Raw genomic sequence first — 26972 nt, 5'->3', positions numbered from 1 at the left:
TTATCTTTCCCATTCCAAGGACATTTTATTAAATACATAATTATGCTGCTCCATCCTTCCTCCTCCCCCGCTTTCTCCCCCTCTTCTTCCTCTTCTTCACCCTGAAACTCTCAGTATTTATCTTTCTGGGATTGCACTTGGTCGGTCAATCCAGTTCCCCTTGATGAAACATCCCAGTCATTTCAAGCCTTGTCAGAAATCATTGGCTCTGTTAGTTGCTTCATTGTCCATCTCTGTGTTTTCTTGTTTTCTTTTTAAAACTTGACTTTACCGCTCGATGAAGAGCGTTCTCTTTTCTTTCAGCATCAAGTGGATTGCCATCATGGAAAAGGCAGCCAACCATGTCACAGCTCCTGTCACTGTGTAGGCGAGACCTAAGAAAAGGCTACTGCCTCCACTCCATGTCAGGGTGGAAAGAACAACTGATTTTTCTCCTTTGAACCTGGTTACTGGAAAATCTAAAACAAGAAGACCTGTTAAGGACCTATCTCAACACTGTCAGCTCTACCACTGTATATCCTCAATATAGTACCAATATAGTATCCTCAATATCTGAACCACATAAATTTGTTGTTTTGTAGGTTAAAAGAATGGTTGAATATTCAATGTCATATTGTCTAATACTTACCAAGCAGTGTGGTGTATCTTGCTGGAATGAAATTAAGTAAAAAGAAGCCTTCTCTCACCATAGCTCTAGTCTATAAAAGAAATTCTGACACAAATACATCAGAATGGCTTACGGACAACTAAATTATGAACAAATATATTTAATTTCCTTTGGCAGACCCAAGGAAATGAAAAGAATACAGATGGGTTTTACAGCAAGCCTAAATTTATGTTTATGAATCAGGAGACCCAGCGTAGGCTAAAGTCCTTCATAGACTGTTTGAATTTCTACCTGAGGGAAAATTCTTCAAGACCAGTGAAGAAGAAAAAATAATGAGATAGATGGCAAAACATTTTTGGTGGGAAAGCTAAAGGTGGTGCATTCATTTGGGTTTTGAAAAAGCAAACATCCCTCACTGCCGGAGAGAAAATATTTGAAGTGGGTTTGCTATCGTTAGCATTTTAATGATGTCATTTTGATTATGCATGTGGCCTGAGGTTTTTAAACATCTGGTGCCTTTTGTAAACCAAACTAATAAACAAATAAAGGCTTCTCATAGCAACGGCACAGGACAGAAGCATTTCCCAGCAAAGCTCTTAAAAGGCCTCGAATCACTTGGCAACATGCGATTTAAAGGCACAAGGAAATTAACCGGTTTCCTAACAAGGAAACAAGTTCTCTCTCTTTCTTTTCCATCAGAATTCTTCACTGTCACCAGGTCCTTGAGGGCCACTTTGACCCACCTGCCTGTTTTCTTTCCTCAGTTCCATTAAGATCATTTCCTTGCACAAAGAACATCTTTTTCCCCTTAGGAGTGGTAGGTGTTTGCTGCAGCTCAGATATAGCTGTTCTCCTTGCATAGCAGCCAGGCCGTGAGGCAGGCTGGGTACTGCTCACATCAGGGCTCAGCACGGTGAGCACAAGTATAGGACTGAAACTCAGGATCTAGGTTCTGCTTGCTAGATTTACACTTGAGAGTCATCAGCATTAAAATATGACTGTGAGCGAAGTCACCTGAGGAGAGCTTGTCTCCAGAGGAGAAACAGAGTGTCTCCTTTGTTTGGAACCCATGCTTCTCCTCAACTTGAAATTCCTTATCATGCATTGTGAGGACATGATTGGTTTTTTTCTTCCTGTTTTGTGATTGCTACTGTAACTGGTAAGGCAGTCATAGACAAAGTTGGTGGCACCGGAAATCTAATTTGAGAGACCGCTGTCAAGCAACTTTCAATCTCAAATTTTGGGGGGGGTTGCTAAAATCCTATTAAAAAGGTAATAGTCTTTGGCTTACTCTTTGATGTGTATGGATAATGCTGCATAAGAGAAATCAGTTTGTGGCTTTCATTTTCATTTTGGGAGACATGAAAATGAACAAACTGAAGGCAAACTGTACTCCTCCTCATCAGTGAACAAAAAGGAGGCAACAGGCTGAGAAGTAGAGACTGTGTCACGTCGGTAGGGGCGTCTTTGACTGAGGAAGGTCCCCTCCCCTGTCAGGATGGAGATATCCACACTCCAGGATAGAAGAGAAGATGGAGCTGGGAACTGGAGCATATGCAGTCAATTCACTTATTCTCAAGTATTTCTCATTCAAGCTCCCTGAGAGGTATAGAAACTAAGGAGGGAGACAGCTTTGTGTTAAGATCCTCTGGCCTGCCACGGGCCCCAAGAACCACCCCCAGTCAGTAGCCCTGAGATGCTACTGGAAGTGCTGATGCTTATTTGGGCTGATGTCCCAAAGTTTTTACAAGCCCTGGAAAGTTTCAGCTTCAAGGAGAATTAGGAAGAGACTTTAAAGTCTGATGATGACAGTGAGTATAAATTGCTTATAAATATACATATATTTTAAAAAACAGTGTTTGGTGTCATTTTGAAATTAAGTCTTTTTGTTTTTAGATCAAGAGTTACATTTGTATTTTTGAACTAAGTAAAAAATTCAGAATCTCATATGAAAGCATGTATCTCGTAACTTGGACCTTATGTCTGTAACCAAGGCACTGACCCCTACTAGCTGGCTTTGTGCCAAAGGAGGGAAGAATAGCGTCTTCAGAGCACAGCTTACAGCACACATCACATGGGTTGGATGAACCCGACCTGCTTCTTGAGTCCGGGGCTCCCTTGGTCTATAGTTTTGCCTAGAATAAAAGGCTCTACAGTCTCAGTTTTCATTATTTTTAGCCCATTTTCTACATTTACTTCTTATCAAATTGCTCTCTCTTCATTACTATGGTCCTCCAAACTCATCCCATCTTACATAGCAGTCTTCTCCTCTCTGTTAAAGATCTCAAGGCTCCGTGGTACTTAATCTTTATTGGAGGATAGAAATATCCCTCCTTACTTACCCATACCTACTTACCTGATACTGCTTTACTGTTATTCCTAAAAAACCCATTGTACACATTTGATTACATAAGGTATAGAAAAACAGCTATATGGTGGCAAGTGACAGTATTACCTATGAGAGAACTATATATTTCTTCTTCATATAGATAGATTAGATTGTAGAATAGAAAAGTAAAAAATGAAATAATTCAACAACTAGTGCCCAGATGGACACTGATTTTCCTCATCCCCAGGAGCAAAAGTGGTATAAAAGGATACTGTAGGTAATGTTGAAACTGTAGTTACCAGCAGGCAAGCCTTCAATAAAATACTGTACTCGATTGAGTCGACGGTATAGTTTTTTGAAAGTGGGAAAGGCAGCTGTCCGCATCCACACAATGAAGTCATCATTGAGGAAGCCATTGTTTCCTGTATCCTCTAAATCCAGTTCATAGACAGGTTTAGACCAGTATGGGGGCTTTGCGGTTCCTGTGGGAAGAAAATAATGGACATGGTTGAAAGAAATCATCTATACCCATTCAGTTTTCCTTAGAATGTAGAGAATGAAAAAAACTTCTGCATTCTTAAGAGAAATAAAAATTAAGACTTTAAAAAAAGTGTGTGTGTGTGTGTGTGTGTGAGCATGTGTGTGAGCTCTCTGAATACATAACCACTAAAAATAATGGATTAAAAAGACTCTAGAGAAATGTAGGGGAAATAATGATGATTTGTCATAGGGTTAAAAAAGAACAGAGTATCAAATTATATGTATATTATGTGTTCAACTACATTAAATGCATATAAAGCACTGAGAAAAAACAGGTAGAGAAAATTATAATAGTGGTTGTATTCAGTGATATCATCATAGGTTCTGTATTTTCTTTAACTTCATTAGTAATTTAAAGAGAGAAAATTAAAACAAGATATGATCATTTCACCTAACTTGGTTAGTTGGTAAAGAGAAAAAGAGTGACAACCCTTGATGATGCAATGGAAATGGGAACTCTTGAACAGAGCAGAGAAATGTGTGGATTAATAACTCCTCTGGCAATCTAGGAACGTGCATCAAAAAGTTTGATAAGGGTGCCTGGGTGGCTCAGTCGGTTAAGTGTCTGACTCTTGATTTTGGTTCAGATCATGATCTCACAGTCTGTGGGTTCGAGCCCTGCATCGGGCTCTGCGCTGACAGTGCAGAGCCTACTTGGGATTCTCTCTCTCCCTCTCTCTTTGCCCCTACCCCTGTCTCTCTCTTGCTCTCTCTCTCTCAAAATAAATAAACTTTTTTTAAAAAAAGGTTTAATTATATTTTGGTCTAGAAATTCTACTTCTAGAAATGTAATCTAAGGAAACTATCATGTCTGTGCCTGAAGATCGTGTTAAACAGAGATTCTCTGCAATAGTGTGCCTAAGAGCTGAAGGCTGGAAGTGAGGAGGAACTGGTAGATGGGAGGAGGTGAAGAGCAAAGGTACTGCAAGCCTCTTCTAAATCCAGGAGGCCTAGTCGGTTTGGGTGCTGTGGGAATGTTGGAAGCACAGGAGGCAGGGCCAGTGGCAGGAAATGAGTCTGTTGAGTTTAGTCTCATTCTCATACTTCCCACTTTAGGGCCCATGGTGGGCATGTCTGCCTCTCCCACTCTACAGCAGATTCTTGAGTACAATGTCTTCCTCATCTTTTTTCTGCTGGCATTTAGTCTAGTGCCTGGCACATAGTAGGGATTCAATATATGCTCAATAAAGGAATGAGTGGTTCTAATTAAAGCTGACAGAAGTTGATCCTAAAAACTATATTGAATTTTAAAGAATGAGTTAATAATGGAAAATTGTTTAATGGACTTTTTAGTTCCAGACAATTGGTCCTAGTATTTGTAGAATACAAAATGAAAAAGGGAAAACCACTCTTTCTCAACTCTGACAATTAACTAAACTATTTTCTCTTAAAAGAAACCCAGTTGTGTTTTCTAAGCATGGGATGTGGTGCTGGTAAAAGTGAGTACTGTGTTTGGTTGGATTAATCTGTTGAAGTATGCTTGTATTCTTAAACACTTCCTCAGGAAATAGTCCTTTGCTGGAGAAACTTCCTCTGCAAATTCTGTGGAGCTCACCTATTTTGACCCTTCCCAAAACTTCAATCACTGTTGCCAGAAGAATTTTGATAAAAATTGAAATTGCCTTTGGTACCCATACTGTGGACCTCACCCTCTGTCTACTTTAGCCAGAGACATGCCCTAAGACAATGTGTCCTATGGGCACATTGACACCCAAGTCACCCAAGGAGCTTGTTAAAAATGTAGGTTCAAGCATGCCTTCTCCTACCAACCCCCGCTCCCACTCCATCCCACTACTGAAGAGTATAAGAAGTGTGGTTTAAGAGGCACCACTTTTCTTCATTTTCCAAGTTGGGTCATTTACTTTTATCCATTCATTCAACAATAAGCTTTTCTTGATTGCTCACTATGTATGAAGGAACAGGGATATAAAACTTCCTAATTTCCTCAGGGAATTCACAGACTTGAAGTGGGGATGACAAGTATTCAAATAGATAATTACAAGATAATGTGGTAACTCTTACAGTGAAGGTAAGAACAAAGTATAGCAGGAGATGAAAGCCAAGGCCCCTTTGTGTTATAGGCCCATGGTTATGTGGGAAGACAAAACTATAGAATGCTGCCAAGTTCCTTTCAAACAGTAGGAAGTCAATCAGAGATAAAGTGACCATACATGCCTGTTTGTCTAAAGTAGTTCCAGCTGATGTCTGTTGTCTGTTATCCCAACTGACTTAGCATTTACCCCAAACTAATAATATGTTTATAACTCCATCCCTCCACCTTCCAGGTCTTAACGGGTAGTGTGTGAAATACCAATGTGCAGTGAATGGAGTACTTACTTTAATGTGTAATTAGTGAAAGATAACCAGAGACCCTTTCAATCAAAACACAACATATTCCTGTGACCTCTGCCAGCTGTTTGACACTCCAACTGATTAGGTCATAACCTCACTCTTGGCCTGTGAGATGCATGAAGATGCCAGTCTATAAGCCAGTGGGATCAGTGGGAAACATGGGAAATTATAGGTTACATCATACATACATGATATATGTGGGAAATAGATGCTGAACGGTCTTGCTGAGAGTCATCTGAACTCCCATGCAACTGTGGTTTTATTATTTATTATATGGTGCAAATATGTAACTATTTTATTGTTTGGTATCAGTTTTTATTTGCTAGTAAGTCCCTGTAGCTGTGAAGAGTTAAAAAGGGAACACATATGTTTAATATAAAATTAAGTACAGTTTCTTGAGAAAGTTGATGAATGTGAAACTTGCAGTGTTAGTTGACATTTACCCCACAACAGGGGAATCATTGTGATGTCAGTGACTGAGTGAAAATTAAAAGACATAAATCTGCTGAAGAACATCAGAATCTACTTTAGAAGTTTGTGGCTATTTTTAAAAGAGTGTATCCAAAGACAATGCTTTACCTCAGATAGCTACAGAAGGTCTATTTATATCTAATAATGTGAGCACGACCTTGACTTGTCATTTAGATCAAGTGAGTTTCCTTCTTTTATTTAGAGGGTTTGTTGTTGTTGTTGTGTTGTTGTTGTTGTTACCAAAAAAGAAAAAAAAAAGCTTTCATGTTTTGCCTCTATTAGCACAAAAAACCACTTTGTAAACAGTTAAATGAGGCAAGTTTTACATTAGTGTCTTCAGATGTTTCAAATAGAAACACCAGACAAGTTAATTATAATGCTGGTCTGATTTTTTGGGTTTGATTTTTCATGGAATCAAAGCAAGGCTTTTAGATATTCAATCTTGAAAGATAAAGCCTCTAATGTTATAATAAATTGATTCTAAATTCAGTTAAAAAATTCAAACAGCAAGTGTAAATTTTTGGCTTTGTAGTGATAATATAAATACAAATGTGGTGGAGCACAATATCAGAATAAAGATAATGTTCTTAATAAATTGAGAAATTTACACAACAATGTTCTTAAATTGGTTGTAGTACATACATAATTTATAATTATATCCAAACAAGCTACACTATTTTACCAATCAAAAGAAGAGCTGTAGTTGTGCAAATTTAAATATTTTTGAAACTGAACTGCAAAATTTTTACAGTAATAGGGATGCTAAATTAAGGAAATACATCAGCATGGTATGTGGCCTGTCTTTGTTATATATCATCAACCAGAAATTTAGAAATGTTTGAGCCTTTGAAGAACTATTTCATATACCAAAAGATGTGTCCTACAATGATCTCAAACTTTTTTGGTAAATAAGCCCTCTAACTTTTGGTTGAATTTAATTCAAAAGAGTTGAACAATTTTAAACAAAGTATCCAAAATATGGAATATCAAAAAACTTCAGTTTTTGATTTAATGAATTATAGTTACTGAAAGCCAAGCTTGCAAACAAGAAGATATTAAAATTTACCCACCAAAAAGCAGGAAATTATTGAACATATTACATAATAAGAGTTCAAAATGTGTACAAATTTAAATTTTAAATTCTATGATTGTGGGGCACCTGGGTGGCTCAGTTGGTTAAGTGTCTAACTTGGGTTCAGGTCATGATCTCACAGCCCGTGGGTTTGAGCCGTTGTCAGGCTCTGTCCTGACAGCTCAGAAACCTGGAGCCTGCTTCAGATTCTGTGTCTCCGTCTTTCTGTGCCCCTCCCTGACTCACGTTCTGTCTCTCTCTTTCTCAAAAAGAAATAAACATTTAAAAACAAATTCTATAATTCTGCTCTGGATATTTCAATTTATGTAAAAACTCTTTTGATGGAGCTCCTATTTTATTTATTTATTAATTATTTTGTTTATTTCATTTCATTGTCTTTTCTTTTTTTTTTTTAAAGTAGGCTTCGTGCCCAGTGCAAAACCCAACACAGAACATGAACTCATGACCCTGAGATCAAGAGTCAGATGCTTAACTGGCTGAGCCACCCAGGCACCCTGGAACTCTTATTTTTAACTGAATAAAAAATGTTTTTCTCTTCCAGAATTAAATGATATCAAGAAAGTTTAATATTGTATAGCATCTGGAGGAGGGGCCAAAAATGGCAGAACAGCATGGAAATTTTTTTTTGCATCTCTTATCCCTGAAATGCAGCCTGATCAACACTAAATCATCTCACACACCTAGAAAACTGATTTCAGGATTAACACAACAATGTGCACAACCTGAACCACAGAACTCAGCAGGTACCTCTGTACCAGAGGTGCACTGGGGGAGAGAGAAGCTGTGGAGGGCAGGGAACTGTATTTGCTTGCAGAGAGAGGACAGAGATGGGGGAAGAGTACTGGAAAATCAGCCCCCCACCCAAAAAAAAAGCAGCTGGAGAGAAAGTGGAAAAGTGGAATCAGTCACAGGGATAGAACAAAAAAAAAAAGGGAGAAGGGAGAAAGGAGAGGGTTTAAGTTCCATTAAGACTCTATAAACAGGGGAAGTGCAGAGTCTGAAACTCTGCAGCTTGATACCTGGAAGTGCTCTGGTGGGAAGGGCAAATCCCCAGGAGCAGAAAGCGAGGTCACATGGGAGAGGTGGTTCCCCTGCTGGGAGGACATTTGGTAGAGGCTGTGTGGCCTCCCCACAGGCAAAGGCCCCAGCGGACCCTGGAGAACAGCCACATTGGCTGGTGCTGGAACAAGGACATTAAGGGGAAGCCTGGTGCCAGATGTGTGTTGTGATTTTCCATAAACCCTGAAACACTGCTGCTACAAGATCACGTGAACTGTTTTTGGAGTAGACTGGCACCCAGCTGCAGTCTCTGGGCATCAGCAGCAGCAGTCTCCCAAACAATCCTGGGGTTGGGTTGGCATCCAGCCATTGCTCAACAAGACCCTCCTACAGAAGGTCTGAGCAGGTCAGAGCTGCAGTCCCTCAGAAGTCAGGGGTTGGGAAACACAGCCGCATCTGAGTCAGGTGCCGCCTGGCAACCTGACTGCTTGGTCACAGACAGTGTAAAAGCGGGTAGTGGACAGAAGCCCAAGACAAAGGAAGGGTGCTTGATTGCCAGTCACAGAGAGCACAGAGTTCTGATACTAGAGACTGGGTAGCTGGGTGACACCATTTTCAGCCCTTCTGCACATGGGCATACACACCTACATACGCCACAACAATCCACCCCAGTAAGCTAAGCAGCACCAACTAGTGGAGAACAGACCTTTACACTAAACCCTGCCTAACTGGGCCAACAGTGCTCTTGACAAACACGTCTCTCCCCCTGCTTAGTTTATGGACTACAAAGTGCTTCATAGCTTCACTTCTATGGGAAACCAGATGTAATTTCAATGGTACTTCATTCTATTCGCTGGTCCTTTTATTCAATTTTTTTTCTTTTCTTATTCTTAAATACAGAAAAAGAAAAAAATCTATTTTTATTTTCTATTTTTATTAAAAAGATTTTTCTTTAACTTTTTCTACTATATTTTTTACATTTTAAAAATTTTAAAAATTCTATTTGACTTTCATCATTTTATTTTATTCTATTCAAAGCATTTTCCTTTTTTACCTCTTTTTTCCTTTTCTAATTTTTTCCTTTTATTCTCTAATCTGTCAAGCTTTTTGGGGTAGTATTGACATTTTAACAATATTTATTCTTCCAATCCATGAGTATGGACTGTTTTTCCATTTCTTCATGTCTTCTTCAATTTCTTTCATAAACTTTCTATAGTTTTCAGTGCACTGATCATTTACCTTTCTGGTTAGGTTTATTCCTAGGTACCTTATGGTTTTTGGTGCAAAAATATTTCAATAAAATGTTTTTAAAATAATAGAACAGATTCATTAGAAAAATAAAGAGGCATGTGGATTCCCTGGGTGGCTCAGTTGGTTAAGCATTAGACTTCAGCTTAGGTCATGATCTCACAGTTCATGAGTTTGATCCCCACATCAGGCTCTGCGCTCGTAGCTCAGAGCCTGGAGCCTGCTTTAGATTCTGTGTTTCCCTCTCTCTCTGCCCCTCCCCTGCTTGTGCTCCCTCTTTCTCTCTCAAAAATAAATAAATGTTAAAAAAACTATAAGAAAAAATAAAAATACAGAGGCATGTAATGAAGACAGATATGGCCAAGAAACTGATTAAAGTATGTGACTATCCAGAATAATTATTCTGCTTATGTTATTTTTAATATTCTAATAATAAAGTAGTTTTTTTAGGTTGTTTTAATATACACAGATATGTCATTTTAAGTTTTGAAAGAATTGCATTTTAAAATAGTTTGTATAGAATTATTTTACAGGCCCACCAATAGGGTAATGTCAATTTATTGATAAATAAATACAAATTTCAAACAAACATATGACTTGACTTATTTCTAGTGCCCCTTTTTACTCTCAAAAGTGCACCAGGTTGGACAATAAATTACATGGTGACCCTAATTACAGATGAAGCAACACGTTTTTTAAAACATTGCCTTTTTCCAAATGATAAACTGAAAGAACCAGGGCACCAATCATTTCATGTTTCTGATAGGTATATGATGGAGGTGCTTGCAGGTAGGGAAAGTTAGAGCAAAACGGAGGTCAACAAAAAGTAAAGAAGGAGGTATCATAAACATTTCCCCATATATAAAAATCAATGTTTCTGTAAAGAGGTAAAAATATTTAACATATGTATCTTACCTGTAAATGCACTAGAAAGATTAATGGCACTTGGATTCCGAAACTTGACATACTTGTCTGTCCACCATGTAATTCCGCTCCTTAGCATTGGGACTTCCATATGTATAGATGAATTAAGGTTGTAGGAAAGAATGATGGTATCTGTAAGGAAATTAAAAATTGTCAGAGATATAAGCAAGCATTTTTGCCCCACTTCAAAGTACAAAACCAGACACAGATGAAAAATAAACTAGGGTTTCAGTAGACTCTCAACAAGCCTACATGCAATAGGTGTTGGAATTATAAGACTATTATTTTTCTTGCCAAAGCCTCAAATATTGGAAAATGCTGTCAAGCTCCATTTAGCTCATGTTCCCTAACTACTTCAAATCTCTGGTAAGGGAGAACTTATTTGCAAATGAAATACCATAAGTCAATGGATAATGCATACAAAAATTTTTCTTGAACTGCCAGTTGCAGAGTTGATCTTCTGGACATTTAGGTTATTACACGCTTATGAAAAGGCACACCATGGAGACAGGAAAAGTCACCTACCATTGAATATGCTGTTGGCAATAGCACCACAAGGAGCGATGGGGGTCCCATTGTGGGACTTGCTAAATGGAGCACAGTTTCCAACATCCTGGATGCAAGATGATACAGTAAAGAGAAATGCTTTGGTAAATTCTCTTAGAATGTTAAAAGTGACAACACTGGCAATGTAAATCAACCCACAGTAATTTATTCACACATAACAAGATTATGGACTGCTACCAACTTTTCCCAGACTTCTGGCTCACTTAGACTCAGAAATTTTTGTGTTTTGGAGACGTGTATGTGTGCGTGTGTGTGTGTGTGTGTGTGTGTGTGTGTGTGTGTGTAGTTTTTTCCCCCTTATTAACAATATGTAACATACCAATATATCTGCAGAAAGGAACTTAACTTGCTGGCTGTGCTAAATATCACACTAAGCTACAGTGAAATACATTTTTAAACCCCTTTTTTGTCAAAGTGTAACTCATATTCTGAAACTATACAAATGGTGAGTTTATATAGCTAGATGACTTATCACAGGGAATCCATACAGCTAACTACCAGAATGTATCTAAAAAGAGTGTTTGCTAAAAAATCATTTGATTATCACTTGCATATAATAATCTCAGTATGGAAAAGGTTTCCTTCTAGCTTTTTTTGCTAGCATGGTGAGTATCATTTATCAAGAATAAAATTTTGTGTTCTAGGTGAGAAAGGGTATTTAATTAAACCAAAGTCTTTTAATCAATCAAGTAGGGCTGAATTTCCTTAATCTGGTCTGGAGTGAACGTCCCAGTTATTGGAAGAACAATGGTAGGTATACAGGGAACTGGATTGAGACCAACCACTCAGAGTTACTACCAAAATGGTTGGTGCAGGAAAGGATAACCATTTAATTGGACAAGACACACATTACTGTTTTGAAGAGAGAAACCATGCCTCTCAATAGCAATTATACTGAAAACCCAGCTCCTTCAATTTATGCAAGAATGAAATGAGCATTCCTGCCTTGTAAAACTTTATGTTTTTAGTTTATTTTCCAAACTCTCTTTTAGACTGAAAGATCCACCTGGTTTTTTAAAAAAGGAGTATTATACCAAATTAAATAAAGTCTTACCTTTAAATCTGTACCCACCAGTTGGCTATTACTTCTGGATAGAATATATCGATAAAGATTCTGATAGAAGCCATATAACTTGTAGTACAAATAAACATTGCCCTGTAAAGGAGAAAAGCAAGAAGAGGAGAGTAAGAAGAATTAACTAGAATATTAATAAACACAGACAGGATTTCTGTAATAAAAAGTACCACAGAAAAAACTGATGGGAACTGAAAATTTCTTTCTTAAAATTTTTTTCAAATTTTATTTTAGAGAAAGAGAGCGAGCGAGCACAAGTGAAGCAGGTACAGAGGGAGAGAGAATCTTAAGTAGGCCCCATTTTCAGCCCTGAGCCCCATGCAGGGCTTGATCCCACAACCCTGGGATCATGACCTGAGCTGAATTCATGAGTGTGATGCTTAATGGACTGAGCTACCCAGGTGCCCTGGGAACTGTAAGTTTCTTTATATCAAACAGAAACCCAAGAAATCATTTTAAAAAATCAGTGATGGAAAATCCTCATTTACACAGAATTATTAAAATAACCAATCAATTTATTTGAGATGATTTTGTAAGGGCTACTATGTTCCTGCCATGAAAAGATTTTAAAACCATGAAAAGATTTTGTATTCTCAATATATAAAATTGATGTAACAAATATTGTTGTTTCCTAGCAATAGTAGGAAAAATGCTTTGCCTAGGAGTTGTGGTAGGCATCAAAGCCAATGATTTCAAAGCAAATCCTTGAACATATTTGAAGCTGGAACCACCAAGCATATTTGGGTGCATGTGAAAGGCATGAGATTAGCCCTGTATGGTCTGTCTGGCTCTAGGGGTTTTGTCTTTGTATCCCTAGGATCTAACACAGTACCTGGCACACAGCACTTGCTCAAGAAATGGTGAACCATTCATTATGGACAAAAAAGGGGAATAGAATAACTCATGGTTCTGAAAGAAAGGTGATTTTCACCTTAGTGATAAGTCACCTTGTTGCCATGAGAGATGGTCCTTTTCATGTATGCTGTCCTATGAGGCTGCCTCATCACAGGCTCCCAGCATGCTTATCTTTATAGTGACATACCCAAATTCTCCAGCAGACTTGATACAGATTTTACTAACAGCATATATGATGCAAATGGAAATGACCAATGTGGCTGTTTATAATTAATATACTACCTACCTCCAAAATAATGAAGGCCTGCATCCAAAAATATGAAGGCCTTTATTAAGTGCTCTCCATATGTTAGATGCTATATTCAGCGCTAGAAATACAAATGTATTCCTTTTCAATCTCCTGCGTCTATTGATTCTCTTATACTATGGAAAAATGGCATTTTGGAAAGGCTTCTGGTCTCACCCCAAGGACACTTAAGTGGGTGAGTATGGAAAATGTGAGCTGGTACTCAGGGCAGGCTGGAAATAAGGGTCATGGTAACTGTGGCCAGTTACAGAAAACAACAAAGGCTGAAGAGCTCAGTCACTTGTAAGAGAAAAGTGTCTGGAACACCAAGAAAGGGGAGATTCTGGGTCACGACAGAGAGGTAGGCTGCAATACCATAAACAGAGAGCGTGTAAGGCGAGCGAGCCAGGCATAGCAAGAATGACTGATCGCCTTTCCTCACCCAACAAGCGAACCTCTATTGTTGACCCATAACTATAGAAAATATGAAACCCACAGAGTGGAATTTACCATACATTTTCTTGGAAGCTAAAAAGAGAATTCCACTTACCCAAAGTTATATGTTCATATAAAGGACAAAATAAACAGGCAAAGAACACTCACCACACCAGGGACAGAAGTGTTTCAATAACCTTTTTTCAATGATTCTTTGTCCAAGATTTAACTTAACAAAGCCTCCCAGATCATCATCTTTTTTATTGGTCCTAGAGGCATAAGGTACTTTATGGTGTTGCTTCTCTTTAAATTCAGTGGCACTTTGTGTAGGATTCCTAGTTTAAGGCAGTCTTCTGTGAATTTACTGACTAGCATGTGTAATGTGTGCTAACTGGTGAACCGAAGGCCCTGTTGTTGCCCTAACTGGTTTGGTTGGATTTTTATGAGAACGTCTTTGCCTGAAAGGAATGGTTAGCAGCTGGTAACATTTATTTGACTTAAAGGTTTCAAAGGACACAGACAGATGGAAACTAAAGCCCTTTAAGAATTTATCTTTTTGAATTTTTTCTTCAAAAATTTAAGTACTCTGAGACTCCAGGAAGGAATCAACCCTGCTGATACCTTGATTTCAGACTTTTGACTTCCAGAACCGTGAGAGAATGGTTTTCCGTTGTTTTAAGCAACCCTCCTGCCCTGCCAGTTAAGCAACACTAACTTTTTTTTTTTCAATTGAAGTATAGTTGATACCCGATGTTACATGAGCTTCAGGTGTACAACATAGTGATTTGACAAGTCTACACATTATGCTATACTTACTACAATTGTAGCTATCATCTGTTATCATACAATGCTGTAACAACACCATTGACTATATTCCCTATGATACACCTTTTTCCCTGTGACTTATTCATTATATAAATGGAAGCCTGTATCTCTCATTCCCCTTCACCTATTTTGCCCATGCCCCTACTCCCTCCCTCTGTCCACCACCAGCTGGTTCTGTGTTTATGAGTCGGTTTCTGCTTTTTAAGCAACACTTTAAAAAAAAAAAAAAGTTTATTTATTTTGGAAGAGAGAGACAGAGAGACAGAGACACAGAGAGAGGGAATGAGTGGGGAGGGGCAGAAAGAGAGGGAAAGAGAGAATCCCAAGCAGGATCTGTGCTGTCAGCATGGAGGCTGACATGGGGCTCCATCCCACGAACCATGAGATCATGACCTGAGCCAAAAACCAAGAGTCAGACACTCAGCAAACTGAGCCACTCAGGTGCCCCATAAACAATACTTTTACTTTGGGGGAGCAGCATGGTGAGTTGAGGAAGGCAAGAGAGGGCATAGCTGTAGAGAACTAGGATTCTGATCTATAAAAACACATATGTAAAACTTCCCTCACTGACTGCAAATATCACTTAACCCAAGTAAAACTCAGTAATTTCCTTACACTTTATATCTGACTTACCTAAAAAATTGATTAGGGGTGCCTGGGTGGCTCAGTTGGTTAAGTGTTCAACTCTTGATTTTGGCTCAGCTCATGATCTCAGGTTTGTGGGATCGAGCCCCCAGTCAGGCTCTATGCTGGCAGCGCACAGCCTGCTTGGGATTCTCTCTCTCCCTCTCTGTCTGCCCCTTCCTTGCTTGCATGTGCACTTTCTCTCAAATAATAAATATATAAACTTAAAAAAATTGATTAACACTAGCCATAATCAATATAGATGTATTCAGAATATTACTAATGCCAACATGCTTTCATTTGGGATCATAGGGGAAATAAGAAAGGGTCACATAAAACCAAAGCTTCCTAGGACATAAAGCCATACAACTTAGGACTTTATATTTCCTGCATTCATTTAGTCTTTCAACAAACATTTTCTGAGCATCTACCACATAAAATAGACTGTGCCGGGTACTGTGGAGGAAGCAAAGATTCATATGTTCATTCAATAAACATTAATTGAGCACCTATAGTGTGCCAGGTAACTTATAGGTGCTTGGGACACAACAGTGAGAAATGGACAATAAACAATACTATATCATAAACTATTAATTTATATGGCAAGTTAGAAGGTGGTAAGTATTAATGGAAAAAATTAAAATTACAGCAAGTTAACAAAGATCAGGAGTATTACAGGGGTGAGTTGAGTAGATATGTTGCAGTGTGAAATAGGATGGCCAGTGTAGACCTTACTGGGGAGAGGGTTGAGTCAAGACCTGAAGGAGGTAGGGCAATTAGCCAAGTGTATATCAGGTACAGGGGACAAGGCAAGAGAATGCCTGACTTATTTGAGGAGTAAGGGGTCCATTGTGGTGAGAGTGGGGTTGGGGGAAGAGAATGGAGGGACTGATTAGGTCAGAGAGGAAATAAGATGACAAATCATGTAAGGCCTTGTAAGAACTTAAGGTTTCACTGAGTAGAAAGAGGAGCCATACGGGGATTTTTTTTTTTTAAGTTTGTTTATTTATAATTTTTATACTCAACATGAGGCTCAAACTCATGACCCTAAGATTAAGACTCATGTGCCCTTCCAACTGAGCCAGTGGGGTGCCTCCACTGCAGGGATTTTTTGAACGAAGGAATAACATATGTCTTAGGATTTAAATTCTCACTCTGGCTGCTATATTGAAACATGAATATAAGCAAGGAGACCTATTAGGAGGCTATTTCAGAAATCCAAGTAAGAGGTGGAATGGCATGGAGCTAGGTGGTAGCACAAGAGGTGGGAGAAGTGGACAGATCCTGAATATATTTTGAAGGTAGAGCCAACAGGATGGATTGGGTGTGAAGTATCAGAGAATAAAGGGAGTCACAAATCACTCCTTGGGTTTTGGCCTGAGCACCAGAAGAATGGAGCTATTTTCAACTGAGATTGAGAAGTCTTTGGATGGGTTAGGGGTTTTTGTTTTTGCTTTTTTTTTGGGGGGGGGGAAGAGGGGTGCAGTGGATAAGGGGAGAAGTGGAAACCAGGAATTCAGTTTTAGAAATGTTGACTTCAGATATCGATTAGACATCCACATGGTGACATTAGGAAGGCAGCTGGAAATACAATTGTGGATTTGGAAGAGATATTTGGGATAGAGATATAAAATGGTGTTGGCAATAGATGGCATCTAAAGTCTGGAGATAGATGACATTTCCAAAAAAGTGAATGCAGTTAGAGAGGAGAAGACTGAAGACTGGGACTAAAGCCCTGTGGATCTCAACATAAAGAGTTTGGGGAAAAGGAAGAACAGCAAAGGAGCCAAAGAAGGGCAACCAGAGGGCTAGGAGGAAAACCAAGACAGTATGGGATCCTGAATGCCAAGAGAATAAAGTATGTCAAGGATGAGGGGGTGGTCACCTGTGTCCAATGAGTGACAAGTACTAAGGACTGACTGCTGGATTTATCAACATAGAAAGTCATCGGTTTCCTCACAATTTCACTGAGTGTTAGGGGTAAAAACCTAATTGGACTGGGTTTAAGAGAGAATGAGTAGAGAGGAATTAGAAGTAGCCAAGATAGACAACTCTTTTGAGGAGTTTTTCTGCTAACGGGAAGAAAGAAATGGGACAATAGCTGGTAGGGAAATTGGGAGAACAGAAGAGTAGTTTGTTTATCTGAAGAGAAGTGAAATAATATGTTTTGTATGCTGGGGATGATTGAGGACAAAGAAAAGCTGGCAATATATCAGAGGACAGAACTGCTGAATTAAGTCCTTATAGAGGCAAGAAAAATGGCCTCTATGTACAAGTGGAGGTAAGACTTCAAGACCGGAACAGGGATAGCTTATCTACGGTAACAGGAAGGAAGGTTGAGCATGTGGTGCAGATACTTGCAAGTGGGTAGTTGTGGTGTGACATGCAGAGCACGATCCCTTAAGTGGGGGAAATGCGTCCACAGGATATCACACAAGTGATTATAGGTTCATCAGAAGAATGAAAGTAGTGCTCCCAGGAAACAAATGTGGGCAAACTGTTTCTGGAGACATGAGTGAAAAGGGGGCTCAAGGAATGCTTACGAATGTTAGGCATCTAAAACAAGTGGCAGTGAGTGGGGAGATTTTCCAGGCAAATTAACAGCAGAAACATAGAGTTCTATCAGGCAAAAGCAAGTTGGCCAGTTGGCAGAAGTACAAGGTCTCCTTCCTCCTTTACCTTTTTATGAAAAGGTAGCTGGGCCTCAGGTGGTCAAAGAGCAACCTGAAACAGTGCTTTTTTTGGGGGGCGGGAGGACAGTGAACTGATTTTACGTGGTTTAAATTACGGAAAACCAAAGGCTGGGAGTGCAATTAGGTATCTCTGATAAGGGACCAGGAGGTCTGAGCTGAGGCAACGCCTAAATAATGGAGGGGACAGAGTGGTTGGAGAGATGGATTGAAGAAAAGTGCCCACACATCAGAGGCTTAGATGAAAAAGGAGCAGGCAGGGTAAAGTCACAGAGGAAAGTTTAGAGCCTTGGTGATGAGATCTTTACCAGAAAGGGAAGTGATGAGGGTTTTTCAGGAGAGGATGGTGAGTCTGGTTTGGGACCAGCTGAGTTTGAAGTGGAAGCAGGGCCTTGAGGTGGGTAGCTAAAGGGGAATGCTCAGTGGGAAGCTCAAGAGAAGACCTGCCTATACTTAGATCCTTCCATGCAGAATCAACTATGAAGAGGAGGGAGAAGGATCAACCAGGTCAGGGAGGAGGACGCCATTGGTGGAGGGGTGTGGAGTCCAGAGCACAGGACAGGACCTTTGAGGAGTTCAAGGGAATATAGTTTTTTCATTTCTTGAGTACCAGGTAAGATAAAAGATGCCTCTGGGATCTGCTAATACAGGGACAGTAATTAAGGGATGACCCCAGCTGTCATGCTCTGAAATCATCCTGTGTTTGCACCAAGGCCATGATGTCCCTGGCTGCTCCCAATGGCTGAGCACAGTAGAGATACTGAGGCAGACTTCTTTAGGGACTCTCTTTTGGCCTTGCTGAAACTTTCTAAAGAGTACACTGCAGTCTAACACATTTCTCCCTCACTTCCTTCCTCCTTTCCCTCCTTCTCTTTCTCCTCTCCTGTGCCTTTTCCCCTCCTTCCTTCTCCCCTTCCCTTTTCTTCACAGGGGTCAGAGTTGTGTTGTGGTCTGACAGCTGTCTCAGTCTCTTCTGGCTCTCTCCCCATTTTCCCTCACAGGCAGTCCCTCCAATAAATCTCTTGCATGTCTAATCCTGTCTTGGCATCTGCTTCTTGGAGGACCCAGACTAACACAGGACTTTAATCAGACCAAGAGCAGGAACTTCTCTTAATATTTCTTTGGCACTTCTCAGTGCCTGACAGTGAGCAAGGCCAAGAGTTGCCTTAGGGATTAGAAAATTGTATATGTAGATGGGAATGCAAGCTGGTGCAGCCACTCTGGAAAACAGTATGGAGGTTCCTCAAAAAACTAAAAATAGAACTACCCTACAACCCAGCAATGTCGCTACTAGTCATTTATCCAAGGGATACAGGTGTGCTGTTTTGAAGGGACACATGCACCCCCATGTTTATAACAGCACTATCAACAATAGCCAAAGTATGGAAAGAGCCCAAATATCCATCGATGGATGAATGTATAAAGAAGGCATGGTATATATATACAATGGAGTATTATTTGGCAATCAAAAAAAAATGAAATCTTGCCATTTGCAACTACGTGGATGTAACTGGAGGGTATTATGCTAAGTGAAATTAGTCAGTCAGAGAAAGACAATAATCATATGACTTACATCATAAGACAACTTTAAGAGACCAAACTCATGAACATAAGGGAAGGGAAACAAAAATAATATAAAAACACGGAGGGGGACAAAACTGAAGAGACTCATAAATATGGAGAACAAACTGAGGGTTAATGGAGGGGTTGTGGGAGGGGCGATGGGCTAAATGGGTAAGGGGCACTAAGGAATCTACTCCTGAAATCATTGTTGCACTATATGCTAACTAATTTGGATTTAAATTAAAAAAAGAAAAAAAAAAGATCAGTGGAGGGGTAAACTTTAAAAGATAGTAATTTTTATGGGAAAAATTTTGAAATCGTTTTGAATTCCTCAACTTCCTGTAATTAAAGACTAGTAAAAATTGGATCCAAATCTTAGGAGCTTAATCTTCCTAAGGAGAGTCTCTCTCCTTCTTGAACTTGTCTTTGGCACCATCGTAGTAGTTATAAAACATATTTCTGGGAAAACATTACTCCTTGTATACATGTAACTGTTTGCATCTTTGTACCTACCTTTCAGATAGGGCAGTAAAGTGATGTGCCTTTGTGCAAAAAAAAAAAAAAAAAGAAAAAAGAAAATTGTACATGTAGAATGACTTAGGGGTGGGGTGGGGGCAGGGGGGAAGGAAGGACATTCCCAGCAGGTGTGTGACCCCTCACACTAACTCACGTGTGACCTTGGCCAAGTCATTTAGCCTCTCAGCCCTAATTTTCTCACTATAAAATGAGTGGTTAGACTCAAAGATCTCTATAGTCCCCTCTTCTGTTGACATTTGGAATAAAGTCTGTCTCATTGATGTTAAGAATTATGTTAGAAAGTTGGACAGGTAAAGAGTCTAGAAACTTAGACAAAGGAGAAGAATAGCATTCCAAAGGAAAAAAGTAGGGAAAGAGTTGTGCATGAACTCAACACTTTATAAGATTCCTCACCCCCACCCTGTTTTATTTTTTGTGTTTTCAGATTTGGAAAGCACTTGGTGGAAATCATGAACTTATTGCCAAGTGTGAAATAGGAGTAGATCTGTGTACAGCCAGTTGAAGGCTCTTGAATTTCACTTACCTGCATTGTCTCTGAAAGGTAAAAGGGAATAGAGCAGGTGCATTCTTTGTCAAAATTAATAGCATCTTCTCGCAGTTCTGCACAATTTGCACATATTTTTGTGTATTTAATCTATCAGACAGGGAAAAGAACAATTAATTGAAAAGTTACATGAGTACATTTCTTAAAAATCAAGTCCTGAGTCCACCACCTAAGACTTCAAGCTCTCTGGGTCAAGGGCATGGATGCTGGGACATGACTGAAAAACAACCTACAGTAGGGGACAAAAGTGTTTCTGCAGATGCTAGGGAAGAGTGGGCCCTTTTACAGTCTTTCACTTTGGGACCTGGCGGCATTTTGCCACTGACCTGGAATTCAGTGTTTCTACTGCATATTTACGTAACCAGTTATGATAAAGGCTCATGTCTTGATCATAAAGAGGTGTCATTAGGAAAATATTCGTCAATGACTCACAAGAACTGGGCCTACAGCTTGAGGCTAATCAGCTTTATGGGGAAGTCACTTCACTGTGTTTCCATTCTATTGTATGGAAAATATTTATACTAATGAATTTTTCTACATGACATCTAGAGGAAGTTATTAAAAAGGACCAAAAACAGAAAAAGAAATGCTTCCAAAATGTAGGGTTATTTATATACGTGGAATAATTCTGCTTTAAGTGTTATCACATTCTGTTTTTTAAAAATCAAATTCTGTGAAAAATGGTATAGTGGACTCTTTAAAAAAGGGCGGTGTGTTTCCAATGAACAAATCCTATGAGCTTTGGCTGAGAGCCTCAGTTATGTAAAGATACAGCTGGAAGAAGCCTAAGGAAGGGAGGCTCACAGAGAGGCCACTGAGGCTGTGCATTTCCCTTCTGTTTCTTCCTCATTGTGTTGAAGAATAATTGGAAGATTATGGGAATGGGGAAGAGCAAGCAAGCAAGGAGTGGCCTTCTCCTTGGTAAACTGCCAATGGGATTTACGATTCTTTGGGAGGGAAGACCAACAAGAAAGACTGGATTTTTTAATCCTTGCAAACCACTGGAGTTTTGAAGCCAAAACTAAATTAAAAATTAGCCAAAAGGCTACTTAATTGTACCTAGATGCTTATATTTACTTAAATCTTTAATTAATTATTAAATCATTCTTTAAATACAGAGGAAGGCTTGAACTATTATTTTGGAATATATTGATGCCCTTTCTGTTTGTGAAACTGCATTCTGATTTTTAAAAAGCTTTAAAGAACAGGGCTCTCTCAGAACTGACAGCACACTAAACTGTGACTGAGGAAACTGGGGTTCAGTTCAGCCGATCTCTGACCTTGAGTTAAATACTTAACCTCCGGGGCCCACACTTTGTTCATTAGCATTATTTTATCTATCAATTAATCTGTGACCCTGTTGTAGTAGTATACATTTTGCTCCCTGCATTCTTGAGCCCTATTAATGCAGAATTAGAAAAAAATGGTGATCTTTGAGTAGATGATATCTAAGGTGCTTTCTAGCTCTAAAAACTTTAGCCAAACCAAGGAAGCAGCCTAAATGTCCATCACAACTGATGAATGGATAAAGAAGATGTGGTATATATACAATATAGCCATAAAAGAGAATGAAACCTTGCCATTTGCTACAATGTGGATGGAACCAGGGAGCATAATGCTAATAAGAGAGATAAGTCAGTCAGAGAAAGACAAAAACTATATGATTTCACTTATATGTGGAATTTAAGAAACAAATGAGCAGAGGAATAAGAGAGAAACAAACCAAGAAACAGACTTTTAACGATAGAGAACAATCTGATGGTTACCGGAGGGTAAGTCGGGGGGCGGGGGGAGAGTGAAATAGGTGATTAAAGAATACACTTATCATGATGAAAAAAATAATAAGATAAATAAAAAAAAATATGAGGAAAACATATCTCTGACCTACTGTCTCAAATGGCCTTATAAATCTATAACTCTAAAATGACAGCAAAGACCACAGTCTGCTCCTTATATAATTTTGGAGAGGCAGGAATGATCATTCTTGCTTAAAGTGAATTTGAAAAAGGTCACTTCCTTGTTGTCGCACAGGGCTAAGTGAGAAGAGGAAAGCCACTCAGAACTCTTCCATTGGGTCTGTACTTGATCATGTTGGCCTGGGATATGTACTCCATCTTCTCACCCAATATAATGAAATACATCCATGTGCAAAAGAGGATCTCACTGTCACAGCAGTTTCTGGTTTTCTTGTATAAAGAAAAAAAAATGTTAGAAATAGTCCTATCTGAAGTGACTTTTAAAAAAAGTCAATTGGAAAATCTCCTTAACATGATAAAAATCATTCTGTTGAAAGTTGTTTGCGGAATGGCTTTAGTGAACCATGGGGTGAGGTTCCCTTCACATGCATAGGGTGACAGCATTTAGCAATGGTGGCCTCTTAATGGAGGCTGCACTTCATAGTGGGTTGGGGTGGATAACCAGAAAGGAAGCAAGGAGGACATGGGAAAAGCAGAAGAACCAGAAAGGGGCTGGTGAAGAAGAAAATAGAAAATTAAGTAGGATGAGCTGTTTGTGGAAATAAGTATCATTAACCTTGTAAACCAGTTACTTTGCCTTCCACAAGGCAAGTATAATTTTCTCCTGCCATTTTGCATCTGCCCCTGGTGAGGCCTGGTGGTTTACATCTTACACCAGACAACTCAAAAGGACTTAATGGTATTTAGTTCCTGGGGAGATAAATTGCTGGGAGCAGAAAATAGAAGTGGAAAGGCATTAGAATAGTGTGGTTTGGAAGGAAGACTGGGGCCTGAAACGGTGTTTTCCTCTTTGAAGTCCTCACCATTTGCCCTAATCCATTCCTTCAAGAGTTTGTGCCTATTATGTACCGACAGCGTGCAAGGAAGGGGCTGTGGATGTGCTGAACAAGGCAACCATGGCTGAGCTCTCTGTTCTTCACACACACTACCTTACCTGCTCTACCATTAGCTCATTGAGGGCAGGTATCAACTTACTTATCTTTACTCATTTGCAAACCCAGCAGAACTCTTAGCACCTTCAGACACTCATAAATGTTAAGTCAATGTTGACAGACTTGGCCTTCATACTTTTGTTGTTAGCCATTATCAGGAGAGGGAATAGATCAGCTTTCCAAGGCTGCCTTCAGAGTGGAGGTCATAGCCTGGAGATGTCTGGTAATCTGCTCAAAGCGGATTTGAATGAAACATTTGCTTACTTTGTTAGACTGAACTGAATGTGGGCATGGCTGATCTAACCGACCAACTCTTATGTCCCCTCCTCAGACCAGCTTCTCAGATTCTCATCCTCCAACAGTTTGTTAATCACATTGACAAAGGCTTGCCATGGGGCGGGGGGTGGTGTGCCCTTAGTTTCAATTTTTCTCAATCTTAAGTAGAATTTGGTTAATTTTTCTAGGTATCCTTAAGAGGCCAGAAAGATTTGGGTTCTTGCCTTTCCTAAATTAATGATCTCAGAGGGAGTTCACTTGCAAAGGGAAAGACACAATGCTTGAAAGCGGGACAAAACTGAAGACTTCTATCTCTGTCTCTTCATTTTTTTATCAGCGTGACTCATGGGCATCTGGCAGTCATGTGGCCCTGCCTCTCCTTCTCCTACCTCTACGAATCCTTGGTCAGCACTCTGCCAGCTGAAAAAGCTTCTGCTTTGCCAGGTGCCTGTAAACAAATAGCTGAGATGACCAATGTGAGAGTGACTGTCCTCAAGAGGGAGTAGGAATGAATAAAGCCAACATACAGAGGCTGCCATCATCTGCACCAGCTGAGAAAGGGATGTTCCAGTGTCCTCTATTTCCAGTCTCATCTATTGAGGGGCTCTGTTCGCATACTGATCGCTCACTCATTTATAGTTCTAAAGCTGAAAATTCTTAGAACCTGCCTTAAAAATGTAATGCTTTAAAAATGTAATGCCTTAAAATTGTAAGACGGGACAAACCTCTATTTCCTTGATACTCTTTGCAGACAATATAAGGATGATGCCCACACCAAGGCAGAATGCTCCTGTGGCAAAAAAGCCAGAGAGGACTCCAGTGGCTGAGAGCTGTAACCGGTAGGCGGGCAATTGCTGCTGCTTCAAGGCAGTGTTGTCTGGCAGTTTGGATTGGCAGATCTGGGATGTCTTCTTCATTTTGGTCCTGCAGGTGATGGGGTTGTACTTTTGAGACATTTATAACATTGCTACTCATAGTAATACTGCATAATGATAATACTAAGTTAAGAATTATACGAACCTTCCTCTGTAGTTGCTGTCTTTCTTCTTCCCAGAATTATTCAACTGAACCTGATATTCAGCAGGAACACGGCTCTCTTCAATCAGCCATTGCTAGGTATATTTTACTTTAGGCTCAAAACAAAACAAAAACAAAAACAAAACAATCCACCCCCTTCCCCCCAACAACTTGTGCTAAATGCCATGCCTAAAAGGAATAGTCCCCAGCAGGGGACTAAACCAACATCTGGTGACCTTGGGAAGCAGTTATAACAGGCTATTTCTGGTATGTGGTGACTAATTCAGGGCAAGCCCTTCCTGAAAGGGGGAAAATGGATTTATCTTTAAGAACTTGCCTAAAATCTTGGAGATTAATACAAAAAATAATAGGGCTATCAGGTTTTTTACAAACATGGCTGCCTCTCACATAAATATAAACTAAGTTGGAAAAATGCTCTCAAATTACAGCTAGCTTTGCTATTTGTGATAATGACGAAGAGGGAAGGAAACAGGGATTGTGGAACACAGATGTCTAATCTCAATAACTGCCAATTTTTTCATCCATAAGAAAGACTCAGGTAGAAAACGTACATAAAAGCATCTAAACTTCTCCCAAGCATGTGCTTTGGAGTAGCTCAAATGAGGCAAGAGAAAGGAAGAGGAACATAGATAATCGGTTAAATGTTCAATATTGCCATACAGTAGAACTGGTTTGGTTTGGGGTTTTTCTCATTTATCAGAAATCTCCTAACATCATTTTTATTAGGCTGTTAATAATTACTTCCTCTTCTTTAAGATGTATTTAAGATACAGAATTAGAATTTTAAAAAAATGAGTTTCTAATCTTCCTTTTTAAATTAGCATTAGGCAGAGAAGCCATGCTGGACTATTTAAAAAAACTTTTTTTTTTTTCAACGTTTATTTATTTTTGGGACAGAGAGAGACAGAGCATGAACGGGGGAGGGGCAGAGAGAGGGAGACACAGAATTAGAAACAGGCTCCAGGCTCCGAGGCATCAGCCCAGAGCCTGACGCGGGGCTCGAACTCGCGGACCGCGAGATCGTGACCTGGCTGAAGTCGGGCGCTTAACCGACTGCGCCACCCAGGCGCCCCTGGACTATTTTTATATTAAAGAAAGCAACAACTTTGGCAGGTGTAGCTAGTTGAAAAGAATACAAAATAAATGCAAATGCTTACACTAGGCGTGTAAAAGTCAGAGTCAAAGCTTCCCACTTGCAAACTGGGAAAAGCATAATACCAGTGGGAACGTCTCAGCAAGTCACTTGAATCTGACTTGGAGATGGTGAAGAATATGGCTGCCAGTATCAGCCTTGTGTGAGAAGATGGCAGCAAACACTTAACTAAGTCATATCTACCATTTATTTCACTAAGTAAACATGGTCAAGAACTTGGGTTTAAAAGGCAGTAACAGCCTACAAGATTAGATTATATGTGCATGGTTGGTGTAGAAAATAATCAGGTCTGTCTGCCATCTACGTACTTGGTCCAACATTGGGTGGGATTATACTACACAGATAACACCTAGCAAACGGGTCATCACAGTATCAAATCTGTAAGAACAGAATTTTTTAGACTTTTTATAAAATAACAAAACCAAACTAACCAAAACCCCAAACCAAAAAATCTTTACATTAGTATATAGTCAGGGCTCTCCAGAGAAACAGAATTAATCAGAGGTATATAAAGAGATTTTGTTGTAAGGAATTGGCTCACATGTTATGGAGGAGGCTGGCAAACCTGAACTCTGTAGAACTGATGTCTCAGGTTGAGTCTGAAGGCCAAAAGGTGGTGTAGAACCAGGTGCTGAGGTCCCAGTTTGAAGGCTATCTAGCAGGAATAGCTGATGTTTCAGTTGGAATCAGAATTCTCTCTTCTTGGAGGTGGGGGTGGTTTGTGGGGGTGTGCGGGAGGTGGACAGGTCTATTTAGGCTTTCAACTGACAGGATGAGGCCCACCTACAGTAAGGAGGGCAATCTGCTTTACTCAAGCCCACTCATTTAAATGTTAATCTCTTCCAAAAACACCCTCACAGAAACACTCAGAATAATATTTGATGAACTGTTTGGGCACCCTATGGCCCAGTCAAGTTGACACATAACATTAACCATCACAGTAGTAAGTGAACACATATCTGGGACAATGTTCTTGAAATAGCCAGATCTTACCTTATGGGAACTTTTTTAAAAAAATTAATTTATTTAAATT

The 26972-nt window shown here is 39.5% G+C and overlaps 1 protein-coding gene across 2 annotated transcripts; it reads right to left on the bottom strand.

Moving 5' to 3' along the window:
• On the bottom strand, positions 1 to 26817 carry LOC123610781 (cell cycle control protein 50C-like). 2 transcript variants are annotated; one of them, XM_045501772.1, is made up of 8 exons: positions 26505 to 26817; positions 24474 to 24672; positions 20544 to 20654; positions 12185 to 12286; positions 11089 to 11176; positions 10555 to 10695; positions 3209 to 3418; positions 1 to 458 (listed from the first exon to the last, which is right to left on the bottom strand). In XM_045501772.1, exons 2-8 carry the CDS (start codon positions 24663 to 24665, stop codon positions 268 to 270), a joined length of 1035 nt encoding a protein of 344 aa, XP_045357728.1. In that variant the 5' UTR covers positions 24666 to 24672; positions 26505 to 26817; the 3' UTR covers positions 1 to 267. The 2 variants fall into 2 exon arrangements, with proteins under 2 accessions (XP_045357728.1, XP_045357727.1); XM_045501771.1 differs by having other exon boundaries at positions 26481 to 26812.
• Between the last annotated feature and the right edge of the window lie 155 nt (positions 26818 to 26972).

The sequence above is a fragment of the Leopardus geoffroyi genome, chromosome C2, assembly GCF_018350155.1.
Source record: "Leopardus geoffroyi isolate Oge1 chromosome C2, O.geoffroyi_Oge1_pat1.0, whole genome shotgun sequence".
Taxonomy (NCBI): Eukaryota; Metazoa; Chordata; class Mammalia; order Carnivora; family Felidae; genus Leopardus; species Leopardus geoffroyi.
The sequence above is the reverse complement of the archived record's forward strand: the minus strand, read 5'-3'. Positions and strand labels throughout refer to the sequence as shown.